Genomic DNA, 22,296 nt, shown 5'->3' with positions numbered 1-22,296 from the left:
GGTGTTGAATAATTGTATGACTGAAACTCAACAATGAATAGCTTTGCAATGGTCTGTCTTATTCAATACACAGAAGAAGAAGAAGAAGAAGAAGAAGAAGAAGAAGAAGAAGAAGAAGAAGAAGAAGAAGAGAAATGAAAGAAAGAAAGAAAGATAGATAAAAGAAGGGAGGGAGGGAAAAAAGATGGAGGGAAGCAGGAAATGTGATTGTGGTCCTGGAACAATGTAGGCATGAAAAGTGTAGCAGTAAATTGTAGAACCGCAATAAAACATATTTTTAAAAAAGAGAAAAGTGATTTTTGCCATTTCTATACAATGGAATACGTCTCTCCTCTTCTCTTCGCTGCACCTCATCCTTAAAAGCATTCGTCTCTTGGGGCTGAGCAATAGCACAGCAGGTAGGGCATTTGCCTTGCACACGACGGACCCGGGTTCGGTTCCCAGCATCCCATATGGTCCCCTGATACTGCCAGGGGTAATTTCTGAGTGCAGAGCCAGGAGTAGCCCCTGTACATCGCTAGGTGTGACCCTCCAAAAAAACACCACTCGTCTCTTCCACCAAACACATGCCAATAACTCACACCAGCCTCTCAAAGCATCAAAGGGCAGACACAGAAAAGCAAGAAAACAGAAGTGAAGCTGATACACAATCCCAATCATACACAATTTAGAACCTGTTTCCTTTACCAGGTACCAAGAGCTACTAGCCACCTCATTCTTTGACCGTCGTAAGGGGAGAAAGACTCTAGTCTGGTCGTCTTTAGGACAAAATTCATTTGCAAACTTTTCATAGAGTAGGAGAGCTAGAACAGGAGTTAAGGGTGAAAAGTTAATGTCCGTCATGTGACAGCCCTCTCTGATTTCATTCCTGGCACCACATATGCTCTGCCAAGCATTGCCTTGAGCAAAGAACCAGGAAAAAGACGACAGAGGGGTGTGATCCCCAAACCCAGTAAAATAAAATTTAAAAGAACAAATAAGATAAAGGTAAAGGCCCTCCCGTTGTTCGTCGATTTGCTCGAGCGGGTCCAGTAACATCTCCATTGGAGACTTTGTTGTTACTGTGTTTGGCATATCGAATACGGCACGGGGAGCTTGCCAGGCTCTGCCATGCGGGCGAGATACTCTCGGTAGCTTGCCGGGCTCTCCAAGAGGGGCGGAGGAATCGAACTCCGGTTGGCCATGTTGGCTGTGTGCAAGGCAAATGCCCTACCGCTGTGCGATAGCACAGCAGTAGGGCATTTGCCTTGCACGCGGCTGACCCGGGTTCGATTCCCAGCATCCCCTAGGGTCCCCTGAGAACCACCAGGAGTAATTCCTGAGTTTATGAGCCAGGAGTAAGCCCTGTGCATCGCTGGGTGTGCCCCCCCCCAAAAGAACAAATAATTATTGTCAAAATATTATTCATATTCTAAAGGCCAAGCTTGTTTTGAGGTGATGACAATGACAATGTCAAGCCTACATAAGTCATTCATAATAAAGCAGAGTTGATTTTTATTTTATTTATTTATTTTTTGCTTTTTGCTTTTTGGGTCACACCCAGCGATGCTCAGGGATTATTCCTGGCTCTGCACTCAGGAATTAGTCCTGGTGGTGTTCAGGGGACCATATGAGATGTGGAAATCAAACCCAGGTCTGCCGCATGCAAGGCAAACGCCCTACCCGCTATGTTATATCTCTGAAAAATCTATGAACATACAAGATGGAATAATTGTGGGCGAGAAGGAAATAAACTTTGAACAAGGCCTCAGGAAAGTAAGACAAGTCTCAGAACATAGTATGTAGTCCCTCAGTGAAATGTGGGCTGCAGCTAGTCCTCCAAGCTTTCCAGTCCAGACTGAAGAGCCCAGAATCTTCCAGGGGTTCAAGATGAGCAGGAAACAGCAATTGCTTTCACTCTCAACTGGGTAAGGAAAAAGGAATAAAATACATCTTCTGAGAATGACATTTGTACCAATCACAGACTGGAGAGAAGAGGAAATGACACGGATAACCAGAACTTCCTCAAAAAAGAGGCAAAATCTGCATGTGAAGGAAAGTATTATTTGCAGCAGCTTGAGGATAAATTTAACAGGATATTATCTGAGAAGAGCTCACCAATTTTGTCTAAGGAGATGGAGATCAACTGGGCCCTGCTTAGTCAAGATTTTCATTCTTACAGTCCAGATTTAAAATATGCACACAAATAAAATACCTTTGAAGGAATATGCACCATTCTTCCTTTCACTCAAAAGAGCTACAATTTGAAAAATGAGAGAAAATAAATTTTGTTTTGTTTAGGGGAACTGCCTAGTGGTGCTGCTCCCCTAAACACTTCTGGCTGGGCTTGGGGAACTATATGTGGTGCCAGGGATCTAACTAGGGTCAGTTGTATGCTAAGGAATTTCCTTACACCCCTGTACTATCTGTCAGGCCCAAGAGAAACATATTAACCACATACAATACTGCACTATGCATTAAGACAGTCATTCTTGATGATAGTGTCACCAATTAGCAGTAACACCTGTGGGTTCATGTTAAACAGGAGAACTCCTGCATCTCAGGGATGGACCCTATCTTTTTGTCGTTTTGTTTATTTGGGGGCCAACCTTGTCTGCGCTCAGGGTTTACTCCTGGCTCTGCGCTCGGGGAATCACTCCTGGTGGACTCCGGGGAACCATATAGGGGTGCTGGGGATCGAACCCATGTCAGCTGCGTACCAGGCAAGCACCCTACCCACTGTACAATCGCTCCAGCCTCTGGACCCTGTCTTAGTTAAAAGGCATCAGGGCAGGGATGAAGAACAGGCTTGAGAGGGGAAAAGAAAGGGGTTTGGAATCTAAACACTCAATGGCACCTACCACGTGATGGAAATCACGTGATCAGGGAGCCAAGCACTTAACCTCTCTGAGCTTCTGTTCTAGAACAGGAAAAGGATTGATTACTCATCATTGAGTTCCTGCAGCTGAGGGTGTTAGGCAAATAGAAAAAGCATTCATATTCAGATCATACTCAACAAATCTGGCACTTCCGTTGAACTCCGCTGGCCCAGAGAAGAGAAGGCCCTTTCAGCAAAGAAAACCCCCGAGAATTGAGAATTGATTGCTGCCTGCAAACAACAGATTTAAATTAAAGTGGTTCTAGAAAATTCTAGTCTTCCTCACTATGATCCTCTGATCAAGAGCGCCTACTACCAAATTACTCTTTGCTTCAGTTTCTGCACCATTAAAGATCCAAAGTGGAAACGTTTTAAAGTTCCTGCTACATAGCTGTCAATTATTAACTTTACAAAAGCAGTGCTAAATTATACATAACCTAAAATCGACTGTTTCTGGTATTTAGTACATTTAATTTATTGAGTAATTGACTAGTTCTGGAATGTTTTCATCACCTAAAACAAACCTTGCATTCACTCCACATTTCCCGCCCAAGGTCCCAGGATCCCACATCACATTAAATTTACCCAGACATCAGCCAATATATGCTCACAAATGCTCCAGGCCGTCACCTAACTTTTGGGTGTTATGAGTTACAATGCTGCTATAAACATCTGTATGCAAACTTCTCTATGAAAGTATGGTTCATCTCTCTTGGATATACATACCCAGCACTGGCATTCCTGGGCCAAAAGGTCATTTTCTGATTCACTTATTTTGTTTTTGCTTGGGGGCCACATGGCGATGTTCAGGATTTACTCCTGGATTATTCTTGGTGGTTCTCCTGGGACCATATAGGGTGCTAGGGATTGAAATCAGTTTGGCAGTATGAAAGGCCCTACTATGGCTCAGGCCCCACCTCTATCTGGTTCCCTCTTTTAAAAAAAGATTATTTTTGTTAAAACGCCGTGATTTACAAAGTTGTTCATAATATAGTTGTTTTGGGGCATTTAGTGCTCCAAAACCACCAGTGTGATGAACTTTCCTCCACCAATGTCCTCAGTTTTCCTCTCAACCCCAGCTTGTCTCTTTAGACACATAACTAATAACAAATTTCTTTACATTGCTTGCATCAACAAAACCTAAAGAAATGGCAAACAGAACGATCATAAAATGAATCAGTAAGAGTTAGTTTGTGATTGCTCTATGATTTTAACCTACGTAAATAAGAAAATCAAAGCCATTAAATACAATATAATAAAAAGCCTATTCTCATTTACATAAGCACGTTTTCAACTCTGGAATCTAAAGTATGTTGTATTAAATATTATTTTTATACTTGGACCTCGTTATGGTAACAATCATGCCTTACCTTTCATTAATAACATTTTTGGGAAATTCTGTGCTAATTTGGAGTTTACATGAAATAAGTAAGGCCTACAAATGTAAGTCCCGCCCCCCATACTTTTTTTAAACACTGTGGTTTACAAAGTTATTCACGGTTATTTGTTACAGACATTTAATACTCCAGCACCAACCCCATCAACTCTGCACAGTGGCTACTACAATCAATACTCCTGGCCTCCTCCATCAATGCTTAAGGACCTGTTTCATCAGAACAGAGCATGAATTTAGCTCCCCAAACTGCCTGTGGACATGGACTCAGTTCCTAGGTGCCCAGGGCAACGGGCAAATGAGTAATGAGAGCCAAAAGCAAAAGTGCTAGGTACCAGGTGTTGCGGAGAGCACCATCCATCCATGTTCGAGTGACACCGCTTTGTAACCGGTATAACATGCGCACTCCTGGTTTCCCATTCCCCCCTCATTAGAAAGAAGTTTCTCGGAGCCAGAGAGATAATACAGTGTATAGCTCTAAAGAGAATGTTGCTCCCAAATCCCTCCAGGGAAGTAGAGTGAATCCCACTTTTCTTTAAGAACACCCGAGGCTAGAGACTATCTCTCTTACCCCAAGAAATTTCTTTTTTCTTTTTTGCACACACTGGGGACCTTGGGGCTGCCTTCAGGGGTTAGTGTAATTTTCAGAGACCTTCAAGACAGCCTTGAACCGCGGCTGACCTGAGTTTGATCCTGTATACCCCATATGGTCCTCCACCTGCCCCGCCAGCTTCCCCAGAACTAATCCCTGAGCAAAAAGCCAGGAATAAGCCCTGAGCACTGCCGGTTGTGGCCTAGTAAAACTAAGACAGAAAAGAAAGAAGTTTCTTGAGAACTCTCTTATCAGAAACTTCAAATACTTCCCACTGGAAGTTTCACCTGCAATATGAAGAGAATTAAGAAACAGGTAGTCTTTGCTGCCCTCTGCCGACCGCCTCTGAAAATTACACTAACCCCTGAAAGCAGCCCCGGGGTCCCCAGTGTGCGCAAAAAAGAAAAAAGAAATTTCTTGGGGCCACAGAGATAGTCTCTAGCCTCAGGTGTTCTTAAAGAAAAGTGGGATTCACTCTACTTCCCTGGAGGGCTTTGGGAGCAAATCCCTTTATTCTCTTTAGAAATACCAGAAACCAAACAATGAGTAACTAAGTCCCAAGCTTTGCTGAGCAGCCACTTCTACCTCAAGCCCCACTGACAGGAACAGGCGTTATCTTTGGGGAACCGCCCCAAGCATCATCAAAGCAAAATGGACCAGCCACTTGTGCAGAGCTTTTTTGAATTAGTGTGTGTGTGTGGGCTCTTCAAATTTATTCCCAGAAATGGAGTAGTTAGGTCATATGTTATTTGTAATTCTATTTTTTTTTATTTTTTTTGTGGAATCTCCATACTATTTTCCATCGTGGTGGGACTAATTTACCTCCCAAACAAATGGGAGTTGAGCATTCCCTTTCTCTACAGCCTTGCCAATTCTGGTTTCTTAATAGCCATTTTAAGGTCAACTTCCCGTGGTTTTGATTTTCATTTCCTTATGAAGTGATGAAAAACGTCTCTCATGTGCCTTATGGCCATTTGTGTGTCTTCTCTGAGAACTTTGCTGTACATATCCTGTCCATTTTTTCAACCAGTTTTTCGCTGGAGTCATGTTAATCCTTTATATATTTTGGATATTAACCCCAGTGTTTGAGATCTTTCCCTTGAATGGAAAAGAAGAATGGGTAACCCTGCTTGTACTCAGAGGCCCTTAGCTGCCTGTATAAAATTTCAAAACCGTGAACATTTTGATTTGTTGAACTTAGATTAGCAATCTAAGCTCCTTTATGTTAACAAGTGAACATAGGAAAGATGGTGCTGATAAATGTAGAAGAAAAATAGACTTTATATGAAATAATGAAGCTGTGTTATGTTTATCCAGTTCAAAAATAGACCAAATGGTACAAGAACAAAAATAAGTGAAATGGTAACACAAACTGACTTGTGTAATCAGAGTCGATGGTGACATTTTCTTTGTGGGCCTTTTCTAATAGTTTTGTTGCTACGGTTACAATGTTTTCTCCAGATTGAAAAAGCATTGTCAATTCAAATGGAGATTAAGTTGCTTTCCCAACTAGGCCCTCCTCTACCCCCCTTAATAAGCATCAGTTAATATTGCTGGCTTTTAAAGCCATATTCATGAAGAATGGAAAAATCTCTAAAGACATTTTTACAAAACAGAACTAACAATTTGAAATTTAGTGCATGGGTTCTATTCCAGTTATTCCAACACAAACTTTTATCATGGTTACATTTACATCGAACAAAATAACTTGAAATGTAATTTCATCAATTTAATAAGAAGAAACACTACTCACATATTAAGTAAAAATTAATTCCCCAATAAGTGACACTAATAAGTAGGGTTGGCTCATGAGCAACTCTTTTAATTAGTTGGAAAACAATGTTTCACAACTGCTTACAAATTTAAAACCGATTTATGCAATAAATAGTGGAGGTTAGGGACAGGGTAATAGCCTATTTCTTTTTGTCATCTACTTATTTGTCAAAGTTATCGGAGAAAAATATAAATACAAGTCAGTCCATGTGAGAGATGCTAACTTTTGTAAAGAATTGGAAATGAAAACTAGTTTGAGGGGCCAGGGTGATAGTACAGCAGGTACGGCTCTTGCCTTACATGCTACTAGAGACCTGGATTCAAACCCCAGCATCCCATTCAGTCCCCCAAGCACCACCAGGAGCGATTCCTGTGCAGAGCCAGGATTAAGCCCTGAGCATTGGTGGGAATGGCCCCCTAACAAAATAAAACAAAAAAAGAAAGAAAACTACTTTGCTCTTGACACTAACTCCAAAAAAGATACAAATAGGTAAATGATGTTAAGAAAAGAAGATATCCTGTCTCCTCAGCCCTGAACAGAGAAGGGCAACTTAAACTAAAACAAACAAATAAAAACAAGTCATCCTGACCAACAGGAATATGAAAAAGTGCTCATCATCACTCATGATTGGAGAAAAGCAAATCAAAACAGCACTGAGATACCATCTCATGCCTATGAGAATGGCACAATCCAGAAAGTCTGGAAATGGCCAGTATTGGGTTGCGATCAGCCACGATGGAAAATAATATGAAAATCTCACTAAAAAATAGGAGTGGAGCTACTATACCGCTTCCTGGGATCTCTGCTCAAAACACAAAAGCATTCATTGGAAAGGATAGATGTACACTTCCGTTCATCCTGGCACTTAGTACAACAGTTGAGACAAGGAAAAAACCCAGACACCCAACTACAGATGAATGGATCAAGAAGTCAGGGTCTATACATGCAATGGAATCCTATGCAGCTCTAAGGAGGAACAAAATCATGCAATTGGCCATGGCATGGATGGAACTAGAGATCATGCTAAGTCAAGTCGCGCAGAAGGACCCCCAATGATCTCACTCCTCTGTGGGACTTAAAGAAACAAAGCAAAGTACCAATGAAGGGCCAAAGGCAACATAAGGAGAGAACCGATGGACAGTTTGTAGGTGTGTGCATGTGTGTGCTTGTGTGTGTGTGGGGGGGGGGAGGGGTGTTAAAGTGGAGGCACTTTGGGAACCCTGGGGAAGGAAACTGGGAATGGATGTTGGAATTATGGACATAAAAAATCGCCATGAACAATATTGTAAATTACAGTAACTCAGCACAAAACAAAAATTAAGACAAAGCAAAACCATCTACATGCTCCTTGCCTGGTCATTCTACTGGTACGCTAAAACATATTAAGCGATTTATGTGGTATCAGCAAATAACTAAGGCTTTTTTTTTTCTCTGATATCCTTATATTTTTGTAGCCAGATAACCTGGTAGTAACTTCTATTTAAAAAAGAGATGCCTCCCTGGAGGGGAAAGGGTGTTGCCCCATTCGCCCTCTCCTCTCTGGAAAGAAAGAAGGCTGCCGCACAGGAGCCTTGTGGACAGCAGGTTTGAGCCGGGGGTGGGGGTGGCAGGGACCTCATGGGAAGGGGGGCGTTCCGGTCCGTCCTTCACGCCCTACCGAGGCCACCAGTTGCCCCCCACGAGCAGCTCTCCGGCATGGCCACGACTCCAGAGCACAGAAACCAATCTCTTAACTATCTAACTTTTAATAGAAATACTTCCAGGGTTAATAAATAAAATAGCAGTAATCCAAAACATCATTTAATTCTTAAAACCCAGCTGTAGAAAGCAAATCATTTCACAACGCTTTTTCAGCATGTCTGATTTGGGGGGAAGGGGGGTCATAAACTCTAAATAATAATGGTGCATCTTTTACCGAAACAATAAATCTAGTCAAAGTAGATAGAGTGTTAACTGGAACTCATCTGCCTCACAGGAAGTGGGAGGGGTGGGAGGTGGGGTTCTATTGGGGTTCGCGGTTAAAAATAAGTATTGGTAAAGGGAAATGTGTTTGATATTTACAAGACTGAGACCTAAACCTGAAAGCTCTGTAACTTTTCCCACAGTGATTCAATAAATAAATAAATTATAAAAAAATAAAAAAGATAAGTATTATATTCTTTAGAAATTGACTTGAGTTTGAATATAATAGCATTAGCGACATCTGGTGGGAAAATATAGGCATCACAATGCAGAATGACACCCTTTTTTTTTTTTTTTTAATCTCAGGTATAATGTAATTAGGGTAAGTTTTACAGAGCAAACAACGAAATGAAGCAAGGTATAGGGGGGAAAATCAAGTATTGGGGCCAGGTTGTACAGTGGGTACGGCACTTGCCTTCTCTGCAGCCCTGGCACTTTATGAGTCCCTGAAACCCACCAAGAGATACCCAAGCACAGAGCCAGGAGTAAGCCCGGAGTACCACTGGGCGTGCTCCCACAATTAAGTGTTAATATCTACCCTATTGAATTCAAAACTATCATGTTTATATTCTAAAATATAAAGGAGGTTCAAGAACACAAACATGTATGTAGTCTAATAATCACAAACCTCCAGGTCAAAGAGATAGTGCAGTGGGAAGAACATTTGCCTTTTCAGACCAGGGTTTGATCCCTGCCACCCCAAATGGTCTCCTGAGGTCTGTCAGGAGCGATTCTTGAGTGCAGAGTCAAGGGTAAGAGCTGAGCACAGCTAGGTGTGGCCCCCAAAACATAAAACAATAAAAATAGAACTTTATATTCACTTCACATGCTTGCATAGTATCACTGTCACTGTCCTCCCATTGTTCCTTGATTTGCTGGAGCGGGCCCAGCAACATTGTGAGACTTTTTACCGTGTTTGACATATCGAATACGTCACGGGTAGCTTGCCAGGCTTTGCCGTGCGGGCGAGATACTCTGGGTAGCTTGCCGGGCTCTCTGAGAGGGGTGGAGGAATCGAACTCTGGTTGGCCATGTTGGCTGTGTGCAAGGCAAACGCCCTACCCACTGTGCTATGCATAGTAATCAAAAATAAAGTTGTAAGTTCGTTTTGCTTTTGAGTTTCTTTTTATGTATCTTATGTCAAAGAATCTTTCTTACCAAGTTCTGAGAATAAGGGGTTGGAGAGGTAGTACAAGGATTAAGAGCTTGCCTTGCATGCAGCCAACTCCTGGCACCACATATGTTCCCCTGAATATAGCTAGGAGTAGTCTTCGAGCACCACCGAATGTGGACCCAACCCCCCAAAAATAATACCAACATTTTTTTCAAATTAAAACTTACTATGGGGTGTCCTGCGGTTAGTACTGTAAAAAACTAATTGAGAGTTTATGAGATGGAGAGAAAGAGAAAGAAATTTAATACGAGATACCCAGAAGGTGAGAACAAATGTTTTAAATACCAGAAAATCCAGTGCTGATCTGAGCTTGAATTATCTGTGGTCTAAAATGTGAACTATGGTCTATTAAAGGGGGGACCAGCAATCTGCAGGCCAAGGACAGCCTGACAAGTGGTTTTTGTTAGTGTGACACAGACGCTCACCTGTGTACCTATTAACTAAGCCTGAGCATCTTAAACTGTGGGTTGTCACTCTATACGTGGTCCAAAAATGACTATGGGGTCATTAAGATAGACTCTCAGGAAATATCGGATTCTCATGCCTATTTTATAGACCTGTGGTTGCATAAACATTTAGAGGCAAAAAAAAAAAAAAAAAACAAGAAAAAAAAAAAACCCAAACCCCCCCCAAAAAAAAACAAAAACAAAAAACCAGCTTGCAAGTTTAGTCCGGTCTAGAAGTTTTCAAGCTGCTACTTACTAATTTGAGTAGGGGGCAAGAGATTATATGCATGAAAGTTTACACTATCTACAGTAAAACTGTCTACTCCTGGCCACGTTCATCACACCCCTCTCAGAAGCTGGACTTGGCCATACCCTTGCCTTGGTTTTGGAGAAGTGCCCCTGTGAAAGGTCTGAAGCTCAGTTTATCCTGACTTGCCTCTGCTCCTTCAGTGATGCAAGAGGCTATAGGTGTGCAGGAGCGGGTAGAAGAGGCTGATGTTGGGGCTGGAGTGATAACACTATGGGTAGGGTGTTTGCCTTGCACATAGCCAACCTGAGTTTGATTCCCAGCACCCCATGCGATCCCTGAGCACCGCCAGGAGTAATTCCTGAGTGCAGAGCCCTGAGTATCACTGGGTGTGACCCAAAATACAAAAACAACAACAAAAAAGGGGCAGGATGTTATTAAAGCTACGAAATACACCAGTTCCTTCTTTTGACTTTGTGCCTGAAGATCCTGAGGGAGAATTTCGAAGACCAGCTGTGGCTTCTGGGGCTCGATTTCAGTTGTTAGGCTCCACAGCTGGGACATGTTTTGTTCCTCTCCTTATGGTAAGCAAAGCCAAACGTTCTAGAAGTCTACCAGACTCATGGTATCATGGCTTCTGACACGCCCTGCTGGCCAATTCTTTCATCTGCTGGTTTAATGAGAATATCAAGATACAAAGGGTTTCTACAAGACGTGTTAAAGATATTTGCCCTGTAATCCACACCGATATGCTTCTATCTCATTTCATAATCCACAAGGGAGTCAAGATCATGATGAGACAATGAAAATACACAAGAGAACACAGCAATGTGCCCAAGATAGAAAACCCAACTTAATCCTAGTCACTAGATTGGCTGAGATGAAGCAAGCAGCACTAAAATATGCCATTGCACAGAATTCTGTCTTATCCCAAGTTGTTAGCGTGCATGCAAAGCGTCCCCTTGACTTTCCTTGCTGAGTCATTGGGCTAAGAGACTGGGCTTGCCATGTCCACTCCTTGCTGGGCCAGCAGAGTTCCGATGGGATAGACACTCTAGGTGTTGCTGCTTTCTTGTTTTCAGCCTTTCCTGGCTGATGCAGCTAATATTCTTCTATTAATTTTTTTTTCCGAAGCCAATTCTTTGTTTTCAAATAAACAAGTGCCTAGCCAATGCAGCTTTGGGACAGAGCAAGGAGCTGCAGGGTTGGTAGGAGATCCTAATTGGATGAACCTCCAAATGCAGGGCATTGGTCTGGACAGAACTCACCAAGCAGACAAGCCACTGCCCCAAGTCACAAACGGAAAAGCAGTGAGAGTACTTCAACTGAAAAGACCACTAGGCATAATCATCTAGACAAGGACATAAGTGAAATCTTGGCATCGTCCATATTGAGTATACAGCTATAGGTAAGCTTTTGAGTTATTTCTGTTGTCTATCAGAGGGGCAGTAAATGTTTGCTGAAGTCATTATTACTCTCTCTAAAAGTTTTTAAACATATTTGCTAAAAAATAGTTCAAAGGGAGAGGGATGGCTTAGGGCCAGACCTGCAGTGCTCAGGGATCACTCCTGGAGGGGCTCAGGGAACCATATGGGATTCTGGGGATCCAACTCAGACTGGCCATGAGTGTAGCAGATGCCCTACTAATTATTTTTGCCCCTACTTCATGATAAATATATATACTAATCCTAGTTTCTGCTTTCCTTCTCATGCTGCACTTCAAATATTAAGAGGTTACGAAGACCCTAAGAATGCAAATGTTTCCAACTCAGCCATGTTTACTTGTACTAGACCTCATGCTGTTTGGCAGTGGAGTTCACCATCCTCCCTGCTTTTGCATTGCTGCTTTCCTTACTCAGGAGTAAGACTGTGAGTGGGTCTCAATGATATAAGTTCAGCAACTCCTCCCTCAGGGAGTCTATTTCTCAATAACAATCTCTAGCCCCATCATCTACTACAGGAAACTATTGACTAGCAAAGAGATAAAAGGAAATAAGACACGGTCCCTTCACAAATAACTGGAAGAGATTAACTTGGTGAAAGAACAAGATGAACACATAAGGAAATGAACCAGTTTGGTGACATTATGGAACCTGACACAACACTCAAGTGCCAGATGGGCCATAGTATCTGTTTCATTCGTCTGAGCACTTGGCACAAAGTATTCTATACATTAATAGATGCTTAATAAGTAATTTTTGAATTTATGGATACAGATTGTACATTACATAATAAGGGTGAAATGAACTTGAACATGTAAACAAGCTATTGCAAGATGAGATAGTTTCAAATAGAGTTCAGAAATGTTTATCTTAAACTAACCTTAGAAAAAAATGGATGAAAGTGGTTAGAATAAACATAGCTAATGAGAGTATTAATGAATAATAGAGGATGGAATAGAGGATTTAAGTATATAAAGAAAACTAGGCAGAAAATAAAATTGAGAAAAAAAAAAAGGATCCCCCCGAGTTAATTTTAAATCATACCTGCCATTTTACAATGAATGCAAAAATGATGTCTAGTTTAAGTCTCCTATTATGAGACACAGGGAGTATAAGAAGAATAGGTCCATTAAATTCAAAGAACCTTTGGGTAGAAATAATTTGCTATTTTGACTCCATCCTAATTACTATTTGGCCATATTAATCCAACATCATCAATACAAAAATATCTTAAGGCAAATTTCAAAACATACACGTTTAACTTTATTTCATCATTTTAAGCTCGATTTTATAAAACATAAAAAGATATTTCCAACAGTTCCAAACCACAGTAATTTAAACAGTTGGGAATAACTATAGCTTTGTAGGTTCAAATTATATAAGTTAAAATCAAATGGATGGAATTTTTGTCAATGTGGAAAATATACCAGTGAAACAGAAGCTAAAGGATCTAACAGGAACAATACTGCTTTACTAAAAGATAGATCATCATTTAGTTTTAGGACCCAAAGATTCTGAATGTTCAGAGTTCTTTTGCTGCACTTCGATTTATTTCTCTACTTATGTTCTGAGTCAAACTAATTGATCAAAGAAAGGGTCTGATAAGGAAAGCATAGAGCTTCACAGCAGAAGTTTTTTCATCTACGGTCACCACCTTTCAAAGCAACTGACATCCCACGGCGGACAATTTGCTGGTTCTCTTTGGAACAATGTGCAATCAATTCCTACGTCAACCTTATGGAAAGTCAAGTAGGTGCCCACAAAAAGGAACAATCACGCAGGGTGCAGTCAAGTCCAATGGAAGATTTCTCCATCTAAAAATTAACCAGTGAAATGAAACATCAACAGCAATTCACTTGGTTTCGGGAAAACCACTCCGGGGAACTACAAAGACAACACAGCCCTGAGCTCATCCTCAGTCATTGGCGGGAATCTTGTAGGCCACCATGCTGTTGACTTTATGGATCGTAGTCGTAAAGGAACGAAGACGAACTTCCTCTGAGTTGGTGATGAACTGGGGTCCCGACTCTTCCCATTTCTCAGGTACAACCAAATCTTTGTCTGTGTAAATCAGTAGATCAAATGAACCTAAAATGGAGATTAACAAAAAAAAATCACTAAAGCACTTTATTTTTTCTAAAGCAAACTGCTTTCTCTGCCTCACATTTTGAACCATCTGTGGTGTTAAAAAAAAATTGTCCTTAACACAGTAGATGGTACAAATTGTGATCTGTTAGTACCAGAGCAATAGCACAGCAGGTAGGGTGTTTTTCCTTTGCAAATGTCCAAACTGGGTTTGATTCCCAACACCCTACTTTGTACCCCAAGCCCATCAGGAATGACCCTGAAACCAGAATCAAGAGTAAGACCCAAGCACTGCAAGGAAAATCCCAAAATACAAAGCAAACAACACATAATCAGCCCCTCTTTCCCCCACAATTTGGTTTCTCATCACTAGTCGCTTTACCTCAATGGAAATTTATCTCAATATGATAAATGTTGAAATATGAGGAAATATGAGACCCGTCATTGTTGCTGTTTTGGCATATCAAATACGCCACGAGGAGCTTGCCAGGCTCTGCCATGCGGATGGCAGAGTAAGGAGAGGCTGCTAAAATCTCAGGGCTGGGGTGAATGGAGACATTACTGGCGCCCACTCGAGCAAATCGACGGGCAAAGTGATGACAGTGACACTGAAAGGGACAGGAAATATGCCATTCTTTTCATCAGAGTCATGTGAAAAATCCAAGTAGTCATTTATTTATTTTTTAAAAAGTCACTGAAAATACCTGTGCAAACTACATCTTTCTATAAGAGATCACGAATGTAAGCCAAAGGAAAGGCGCAAATAAGGATGGAGAAATCAAAAGCAAAGATCATCAAACACTATAGACTTTCAAATATATATAATATGTTATCAGATATAAAATGGAAAGCAAAAGGAATTACATCAAAATATTCAATGGTAGGTACTGTGAAACACTTCCATGCCTTTCCTTTTCAGAATTCACAAATTTTCTTGAAGGCAAACGTGACCTTTATTTTATGAAGACTTTTAATATTTACATTAGCTAGTGTTCTGAGGTGCGAGAGAGGACAGTGGGTAAGGGCTTGCCTTCCACAGGGTCAACCAGAGTTTGTCGGTACCCCCTATGGTCCCCCTGAGTGATCTTCAAATGCAGAGCCAGGGGTATGCCCTGAACACTGCCAGGTGTGGTCTCCAAACCAAAACTATAAGGGAAAAAATAAATTAAATCAATAACTTAGCTGACATTGATGATTAAGAAAAAAACACACAGAAAAACGAAGGGGTAATTCTTAAAGCAACTGTTTAGTCTTTCACTTGAAAACTGCCTTCAAGCATTGTAAAGTTCTCTAATACTTACAGGCAACTTCCAGCAGCGGCAGAAACGTCACCGTGGCCGTGATCTGCCTGATGACAGAGCGGATTTCATCCTGGATAGCTTTCTGAGACTTCTCTCGAGGTGCGCTGTCAAGGCATCGATAATTTCATCTGAGGTTTTAACCAACTGTTTAAAGCACTGTTACGATTAAATCTGACTAAATCATTCCAAAAATAAAGAATACACCGAAAAGCTCTTTAAAAAAAAACTAGTTATTAAGAAATACACTAAGGAGTTTTCAAAATATTCCTGGGCCTCCATTACAATATAGGTACAATCCATTACTTCTTTTATACTTTTGATCAGCATTTAAGCTTCGCCCTTCAATTAGGCTCTTCACTTTTACATGAAGTCCATCTAATCGGAAAGCCGTCAGCACCACTTTGTAAAACAAGCTAAATCTAAAATATTTAGTTGCTGTTAATCAGTTTGGTCTTAAGAGTAATGCCAAACATCTATTTTCCTATTACCTCCAATAAGCTAGAAATTTCCTAAAATATACCCAAGGTTTCAGAGACAGAAAATCACATTCATCCTGGTAATGGTTTGGTGCTGACAGGTACTTGTAGAACGATGCTAGGTATCAGCAAATAACCATAGGCATTTCCATGGGTTCAGGGGAGACCAGGAAATTCATTTTATTCAGAAGTATCTCTGGAAGTTTGAGGCATTTAATTAAGCACAACAAAGCTAATGTCAAGTTGGGAGCATCTAACACCTAACCATGGACTCATGGTTATTATTAAAGAAAGGCATTCAATGACCAACCTAGACTGTTTATCTTGCATTAGCCAATACGAGTACTAATTCATCTACATAGACGAAAGGCAATTGTGTTAAAAATACACAATCTACACAGCTAATGCTATGCTCAAATGAGTACCCTTCTCTTTCCACAGGAGATTAGAGATAAAAATCAAACATGCGGTAGAAGCTAGGCAAACCTTATCTACCAAACGGTTCCATTGGATTAGAACTCCATTTTAACGAGGAAAAACGTTGGAAAAATATGTGAGCGTGGAATTGATTTCAGACTTACGTGTCATCTTTTGCAGTCTTGTCACACTCAATATCAAACTGCCACCTTTCAAGAACCTCGCCACTTTCAATATTTGAGATGACAACTACTAGTTTCTGAACGGAGCATTTGTATAGCCAATCTGTAACACACAGCAAACCATCATTTTACTCGACTGCATTGCAGAGTAATTTTCTTCCTACCTCCTGTCACTAGTGTTTTGTGTTTTTAGCTTCCAGGCCCCACACGGAAGTGTTCAAGAATCACACCTGGCATGGTGATGGGGCGGCTAAAACCTCATGGGAAGGGGGTGTTCTGGCGCATCCTTCACGCCCTACCAAGGTCACCAGTTGCCCCCCACGAGCGGCTCTCCGGCATGGCCATGGTCCCAGAAGCACAAGGACTTAATGCAGAACCCAGCAGCTTGGAGCAGAAAAGTGAATGGACTATGCATTAATCCACGCCACCACGTCTGCCCGGAGGGGAAAGGGTGTTGCTGCCCTCCGCCTTCTCCCCTCTGGAAAGAAAGATGGCAGCCACACGGGAGCCTCGTGGAGAGCCAGGTATGAGCCGGTGGTGATGGGGCGACTAAAACCTCATGGGAAGTGGGGGCGTTCCGGCGCGTCCTTCACGCCCAACTGAGGTCACCAGCTGCCCCCCACGAGCGGCTCTCCGGCACGGCCATGGCTCCAGAGCACAGAAACCAATCTCTTAATTATCTGACTCTCAGTAGAAATACTTCTAGGGTTAATAAGTAAAATAGCAGAAATCCAAAAAAAAAGAATCACGCCTGGCAGAGCTCAGTGGGCCGTATGGAGCGCCGGGGATTGAACACACATGCAAGATAAGTATCCAACCCACACTATATGTGACGCTGATCCTGTCACTGTCTTTCATCAACACATAAGTTAGCTGGTCAAGAACATAACACCTGTATTTCTACCAGCCATACACAGTACTTAGATGCCAAAGATAATAACGGACATGAGATAAGCAATCTAATTAATTGATGCGAGAAATTTTGAAAGCTCTTTGGAGGGAAAACTCATGGAGCTAGAGCAACAAAGCACTTCAAGAGATTCCATAATTAGATGGGGCTGGAGATAGTACAGCGGGCAAGGCACTTGCCTTGCATGTGGCTAGCCTGGGTTCAATCCCCAAATCATCCCCAGTGCACCTCTAGGAGTAAATCCTGAGTGCAGAGCCAGAAGTAACCCTGAGTACTGCTGGTGTTGCCCCCCGCCTGCCCCCCAAACAACAAAAAAAGATCAACTAGAATTGTTAAGATTTATGAGATCCCTTATGAGAGGAAGGGAGAGGAAGGAGGGATACAGTCCCCAAGTTCCTGGCTTCAAACACTAGCCTGGTCAGTGAACTGGAAGAGATTTGACAGGGAAATCCTATAGTTTGAGACTGAGTCCTGGCTTAATCTTGGACACTGGGGCAGTTTACTAAGGAATTAACAAAGCACAAAGCTCTTCTTCTTCTTCTTTTTTTTTTAAAATCAAGAAAAAAGGATTGAAGACATTCAAGACTTACGGCTCATGTGGGTGTCTTACATGTTTGAGAGCCCTGAGACACTGCATAGGACCAGAGCACAGGCTTTACATGCAGGAGACTTAAACTCCACTCCCAGCAGCACCTGACAACCTCACGCAATTCCAGGTAAAATGCAAGAGACAACCCTCCCTTAAAAATCCGAGGATAGGGCTGGAGCAATAGTACAGTGGGTAGGACGTTTGCCTTGCGCTCGGCCAACCAGGGTTCGATCCCCGGCATCCCATACAGTTCCCTGAGTACCACCAGGAGTAATTCCTGAGTGCAGTGCCAGGAGTAACCCCTGTGCATTGCCAGGTGTGACTCAAAAAGCAATTAAAACAAACAAACAAAACCGAGCATATCCTTACAGGCAGTACAAACCAGGGATATCCTTAGCTTGCAGGCAGTACAAATCAGGCCATTTCCAGGATATGGCCTGTCGATCTTGAAAGTCACAGGCAAACACAAATTTTTATATTCAGGTTGGTTTGACAAGCAGGTGAACAGAATTTGGCAGGTGGTCTTCCCCTTCCCGCTTTTAAAATTAGGTAAAGGGAGGTTGGAGTGGTAGTCCAGTGTGTAGGGTGTTTGTCTTGCATGCAGCCGAACCGGGTTTGATCCTCATCATATCCCATATTTTCACCGGAGCGCCACCAGGTGTGATGCCTCTGCACTGCCGGCTGTGGTGCACCCGCCCCCCCCCCCCCATCCTGTAGCCCCACCCTGCCCCAGTATATTTAGGAAAAGGACTGGGGAGACAATGAAAAGATCTCGTGCATACTTTGTATGCTGAGGTCCCAAGAGACCCTGAATCATTCCCTTGGTACCCTTGGTCCCCTGAGGTCCACCAGATGTAGCCAATGCAATGAACGTTCTGGCCCACACAGCTGGGATAAGCATCACCAAATGGGCACCCCTGAGCGCTGACTGAAAGAATGCAGTCCCCAAATTAAAACTTAAGAGTAGGATGAGACGACCAGGAGCAAGCAAACCAAGGTATGCTAAAAAACAGGAGAAGGAATAAGGTAATGGCCCTGAGGCGGCCAGAAGGACAGGATCCAAAATCAGAGGCCAGGATTTGTCTCTGAGGAGATTAAATTCTCCATATGAATTACAACAAGAGAGAGAACAGGAAGGTCTAGTGCCACCCGGCATCAAAGGAGACAACACTGCAAACCAGAAGCTTTGGCAAGGCTCGGCTTCTCCAGACTAACAAAACTACTGATGGACAGTTTGCTACAGCGAAGGCCTTTCCAGGCACCAGTTCACAGGTGTGAGGAAGCTGAAAAGTACTGGCCTGGAGCTTGACTTCTTAAATGGTGACTGATGAAAAATTTGACAAGTGACTAACCAAGAACTCAGAAATCAGAAGCATAACATAGCAGGAGATGATTCTGGCAGTCTTTGTTCCTAGGGCCACTTCTTGAATGAAATTGAGAGCTGAGGCAAAAAAGCTTAGCCCTTGCCCTAGCAGACCTGGGCTAAAGAATTGAGTGTGGGCAGGACACCAGAACAATGACAGAATATGTAAAGGAGCTTGCCTAGCCCAAGGCAACATGGGGAGGGGGGGCTGCCAGGAGGTATTTCTGCATGTAAAAGCAGGGGTCAATTTTAAACCCTGAGCACAGCCAAGTGTGGTCCCAAAACAAAACAAAAGACTCTGAGTTCTACCAGGATGGAAGGGTGCTCTAGTGCTTAATTGATAAAATTACATGACTGTTCATTTAAAAAGGTACAGTTGAAACAAATGAAATATGATGGTCAGCTGACTGTTTTTTGAAACTGTAATGTTTTGTTTTTTTGAGGGGGGCACACCTTATTTTACTTAGGACTTAACTTCCTGGTGGGCTTGGGGGAACTGCAAGCAACAGGTGCTCTACCCACGCAACCATGGCCCCAGCCCCTGGAACTGTATTTTAAAATATGAAAAGGAGAAAGAAAAATTTCACAATACAGAGTAAAGGGGAAGAGCCCTAAATAAAGAGAAACAAGCACTGATCCAACAATATAGCAACTTGAGCTGAGGAGAAGAACAGCGCTCAACCAGAAGATGGGGGGGGGAGGGGGTGAGAGCTAGAACAGTGGCTAAGGTGCTAAGCCCATCACCATTCCCCTGCCAGGAGTACTCCTGGAGCACTGCGGGTGTGTCCCATACAGAAAATTCTACTAGAGACTCTGTAATTTAGTCATTCTTCTTTTACTTGAAGTTTCTTAAATTCTATTTCCAGTTTGGATGTGGTTTTATATTCTTTGTTCTTAACAGTGATGGCTTAAGAATCCAAAGAGCTATGAAAGCAGCTCACGTTGAGGCTACGTGGTAGGTCATCTCTGAAAATGAGCACCATCAATGTGTGTATGTGGGGGGGGGGGGGGGAGTAGGAAGGGTGAAATTTCTTTCAAATTATTTCTTATTTGCTTCCACCCAACCCAGTCACTATATTTGAGAAGGCGGTGCTTTACATCACTATTAATAAAGCTGAACATTAACCACCGCATTAATTCCCTCCTAGGAAGTCTAAGAACTTCCACCACCAACGAAATACCTTTCAGTTGTTCCACTACATTATTCAGATATTTGATGAGCTCAGGATCAGTGGTGACAAGCAAGGTGAGTCCATATTTCTGCACTCGAGTGAAGGTCTCAGACGGATATATGCCACGCTGATATAATATGCTGTTGATGCCAAAAGCTGGGGAGAAAAAAGTTTTAAGAAACGTCATGGTCACCCTGTAGCTGGAGAGTAAAACATATTTAGATGTGGCTTTGGTTCCATTATGATACAAAGCTGTGCACGCATAAACACGTGTGTGTGCGCGCGCGCGCCCTAAAACCACAGAAAGTGAAATTTGAAAACACCCAGGCACACACACACAACTTAAAACACAGCTGCGGCTAAGCAGAGGCAGTTGAAGGAAACTGCCACCTTGCAAGCAATCCCCGTCAAATCTCACCCCACCGCAATTCAAGTTCCAATTTGCACTCGCTGGCTAGAGGATGTCAAAACGGGCTTGTTGGGGCCCCGTCGGGAGCGGCCCACAGGTCCAGTGCCCGGAGCAGGCGTCTCCCTCCCGATCCCCCGCCCCACCCCGCCCCGGGCTCCAGCCCTGCAGGTCTGATTTCTCGGAAGGGGCCCAGGTTTGGCCCACGAGGCCCCCGGGCAGCCTCCGGGCCCTGCTCCTAAATCGCCGGAGGCGGAGGAAGCGCACGCGGCGCTGGGTGCAGGGGAGCTCCGCAAGCTCGGCTTCCTGCAGAGACTCTTCCCGCCGGCCGCAATCGCTCGGAAGTTCCGGCCGCGGCTGGGCAGCCCCGGCTGCACCCGCCACCTCCGAATCGCGCACGGAGTCCCAGGCCCCGGCGGGCCGCGCTGACCCGCCCCGCGCTCCCCGCGCTCCCCGCGCTCCGGGCCTGCGCGAGGCCCACTTACAGAAGAACTCGGCCACGATCTCGGCGCTGCCACGCAGGGTGATGCCTTGCTCGCGGCTGAGCTGCCGCGCCATGGCCCAGGCCCGCCGACGCGCGCGCGCGCTCGCCCCAGGCCCGCAGCAAACACCGGGCAGCCCCCGCGGAACTTGCCCGCCACCGGTTTCAAAAGTAACGAAGCGGCGCGTCGTTGGGCTCAGCGCGCAGGCGCGCCGCGTCGCGAAGCCCCGCCCCGAGAAGCCCCGCCCCCATGTCGCCAAGCCCCGCCCCGCGAAGCCCCTCCGCGCGCCGCGAAGACCCGTCCCACGCCTCTGAGCCCCGCCCAGAGCCTTGAGGCCCCGCCCCAAAAGTCCAAACCCCGCCCTTCTCGTCTTGAAGCCCCGCCCCGCGAAGCCCTTCCGCAAGCCGCAAAGCCCCGCCCCAGGGCTTTAAGTTCCGCCCAGCTCCGCGAAGCCACGGCCCACGCCCCACGACTCTGAGCCCAGCCCCGCCCTGCTCCGCCGCAGGGTCCCGCCCACCCCAGCGCGTCGTTCCCGCCACAGCGGACTGTTCGCGCAGGCGCAGTTGGTGGGCGTGGCCCGGCTGTCCCTGAGCTGCTCAGCTGCGGGTACTTCCGCTGGGCTGTGCTGAACTAGGTTAGGTCAAGGTAAGGATGTGACCCAGTGGGTATGAGGCGTTTCTCAGGCTTGCGGACTGGGCCCCCCTCCTCTCCCAACACGTTACAACAACGTTGTTGCCCAAGTTCTGGCGGACGGTCTGCCAGCTGCATCGTAAAGTGGCCCGAGGAGCGCATGTGCACTGTGCACAATTAATAGGTTTGAGTGGGAGTTCGCAGAGTACCCCGGTGCACCTGAGTTGGGGAAAGACTGGAGGGTCAGGGTTAAAGGAGGAGGTGACTCCTCCGGGCCGCAGTGCATGCTTTGTTTTGCACGCAGCCGGGTTGTTGGATTCCGTGTTCCTTGTCCCCCCAGACCCGCCAGAAATATTACCAGGACACCCGCAGCTAGTAGCCCTTCCTCAACCCCTC

The 22,296-nt window shown here is 44.1% G+C and overlaps 1 protein-coding gene across 1 annotated transcript; it reads right to left on the bottom strand.

The window, feature by feature from the left end:
* Positions 1-13,135: 13,135 nt before the first annotated feature.
* Positions 13,136-21,488, bottom strand: MAD2L1 (mitotic arrest deficient 2 like 1). Its single transcript, XM_056116891.1, has 5 exons — positions 21,274-21,488; positions 20,392-20,538; positions 16,331-16,451; positions 15,274-15,377; positions 13,136-13,975 (listed from the first exon to the last, which is right to left on the bottom strand). Exons 1-5 carry the CDS (start codon positions 21,344-21,346, stop codon positions 13,803-13,805), a joined length of 618 nt encoding a protein of 205 aa, XP_055972866.1. The 5' UTR covers positions 21,347-21,488; the 3' UTR covers positions 13,136-13,802.
* Between the last annotated feature and the right edge of the window lie 808 nt (positions 21,489-22,296).

This window comes from Sorex fumeus, unplaced genomic scaffold (genome assembly GCF_029834395.1).
Source record: "Sorex fumeus unplaced genomic scaffold, SorFum_2.1 ptg000033l, whole genome shotgun sequence".
In the NCBI taxonomy this organism is placed as follows: domain Eukaryota; kingdom Metazoa; phylum Chordata; class Mammalia; order Eulipotyphla; family Soricidae; genus Sorex; species Sorex fumeus.
This window is presented reverse-complemented; position numbering and strand designations above follow the sequence as displayed.

Bases quoted from the DNA above. Each gene is read 5' to 3' on its own strand.
- MAD2L1 (XM_056116891.1), bottom strand. From the start codon at position 21,346: ATGGCGCGGCAGCTCAGCCGCGAGCAAGGCATCACCCTGCGTGGCAGC. The intron at 20,539-21,273 runs GTAAGTGGGCCT...TTTTCTCCCCAG, and splicing joins GATCGTGGCCGAGTTCTTCT to CTTTTGGCATCAACAGCATA. The intron at 13,976-15,273 runs GTAAGTATTAGA...TCTCCATTTTAG, and splicing joins GCCGCTGCTGGAAGTTGCCT to GTTCATTTGATCTACTGATT.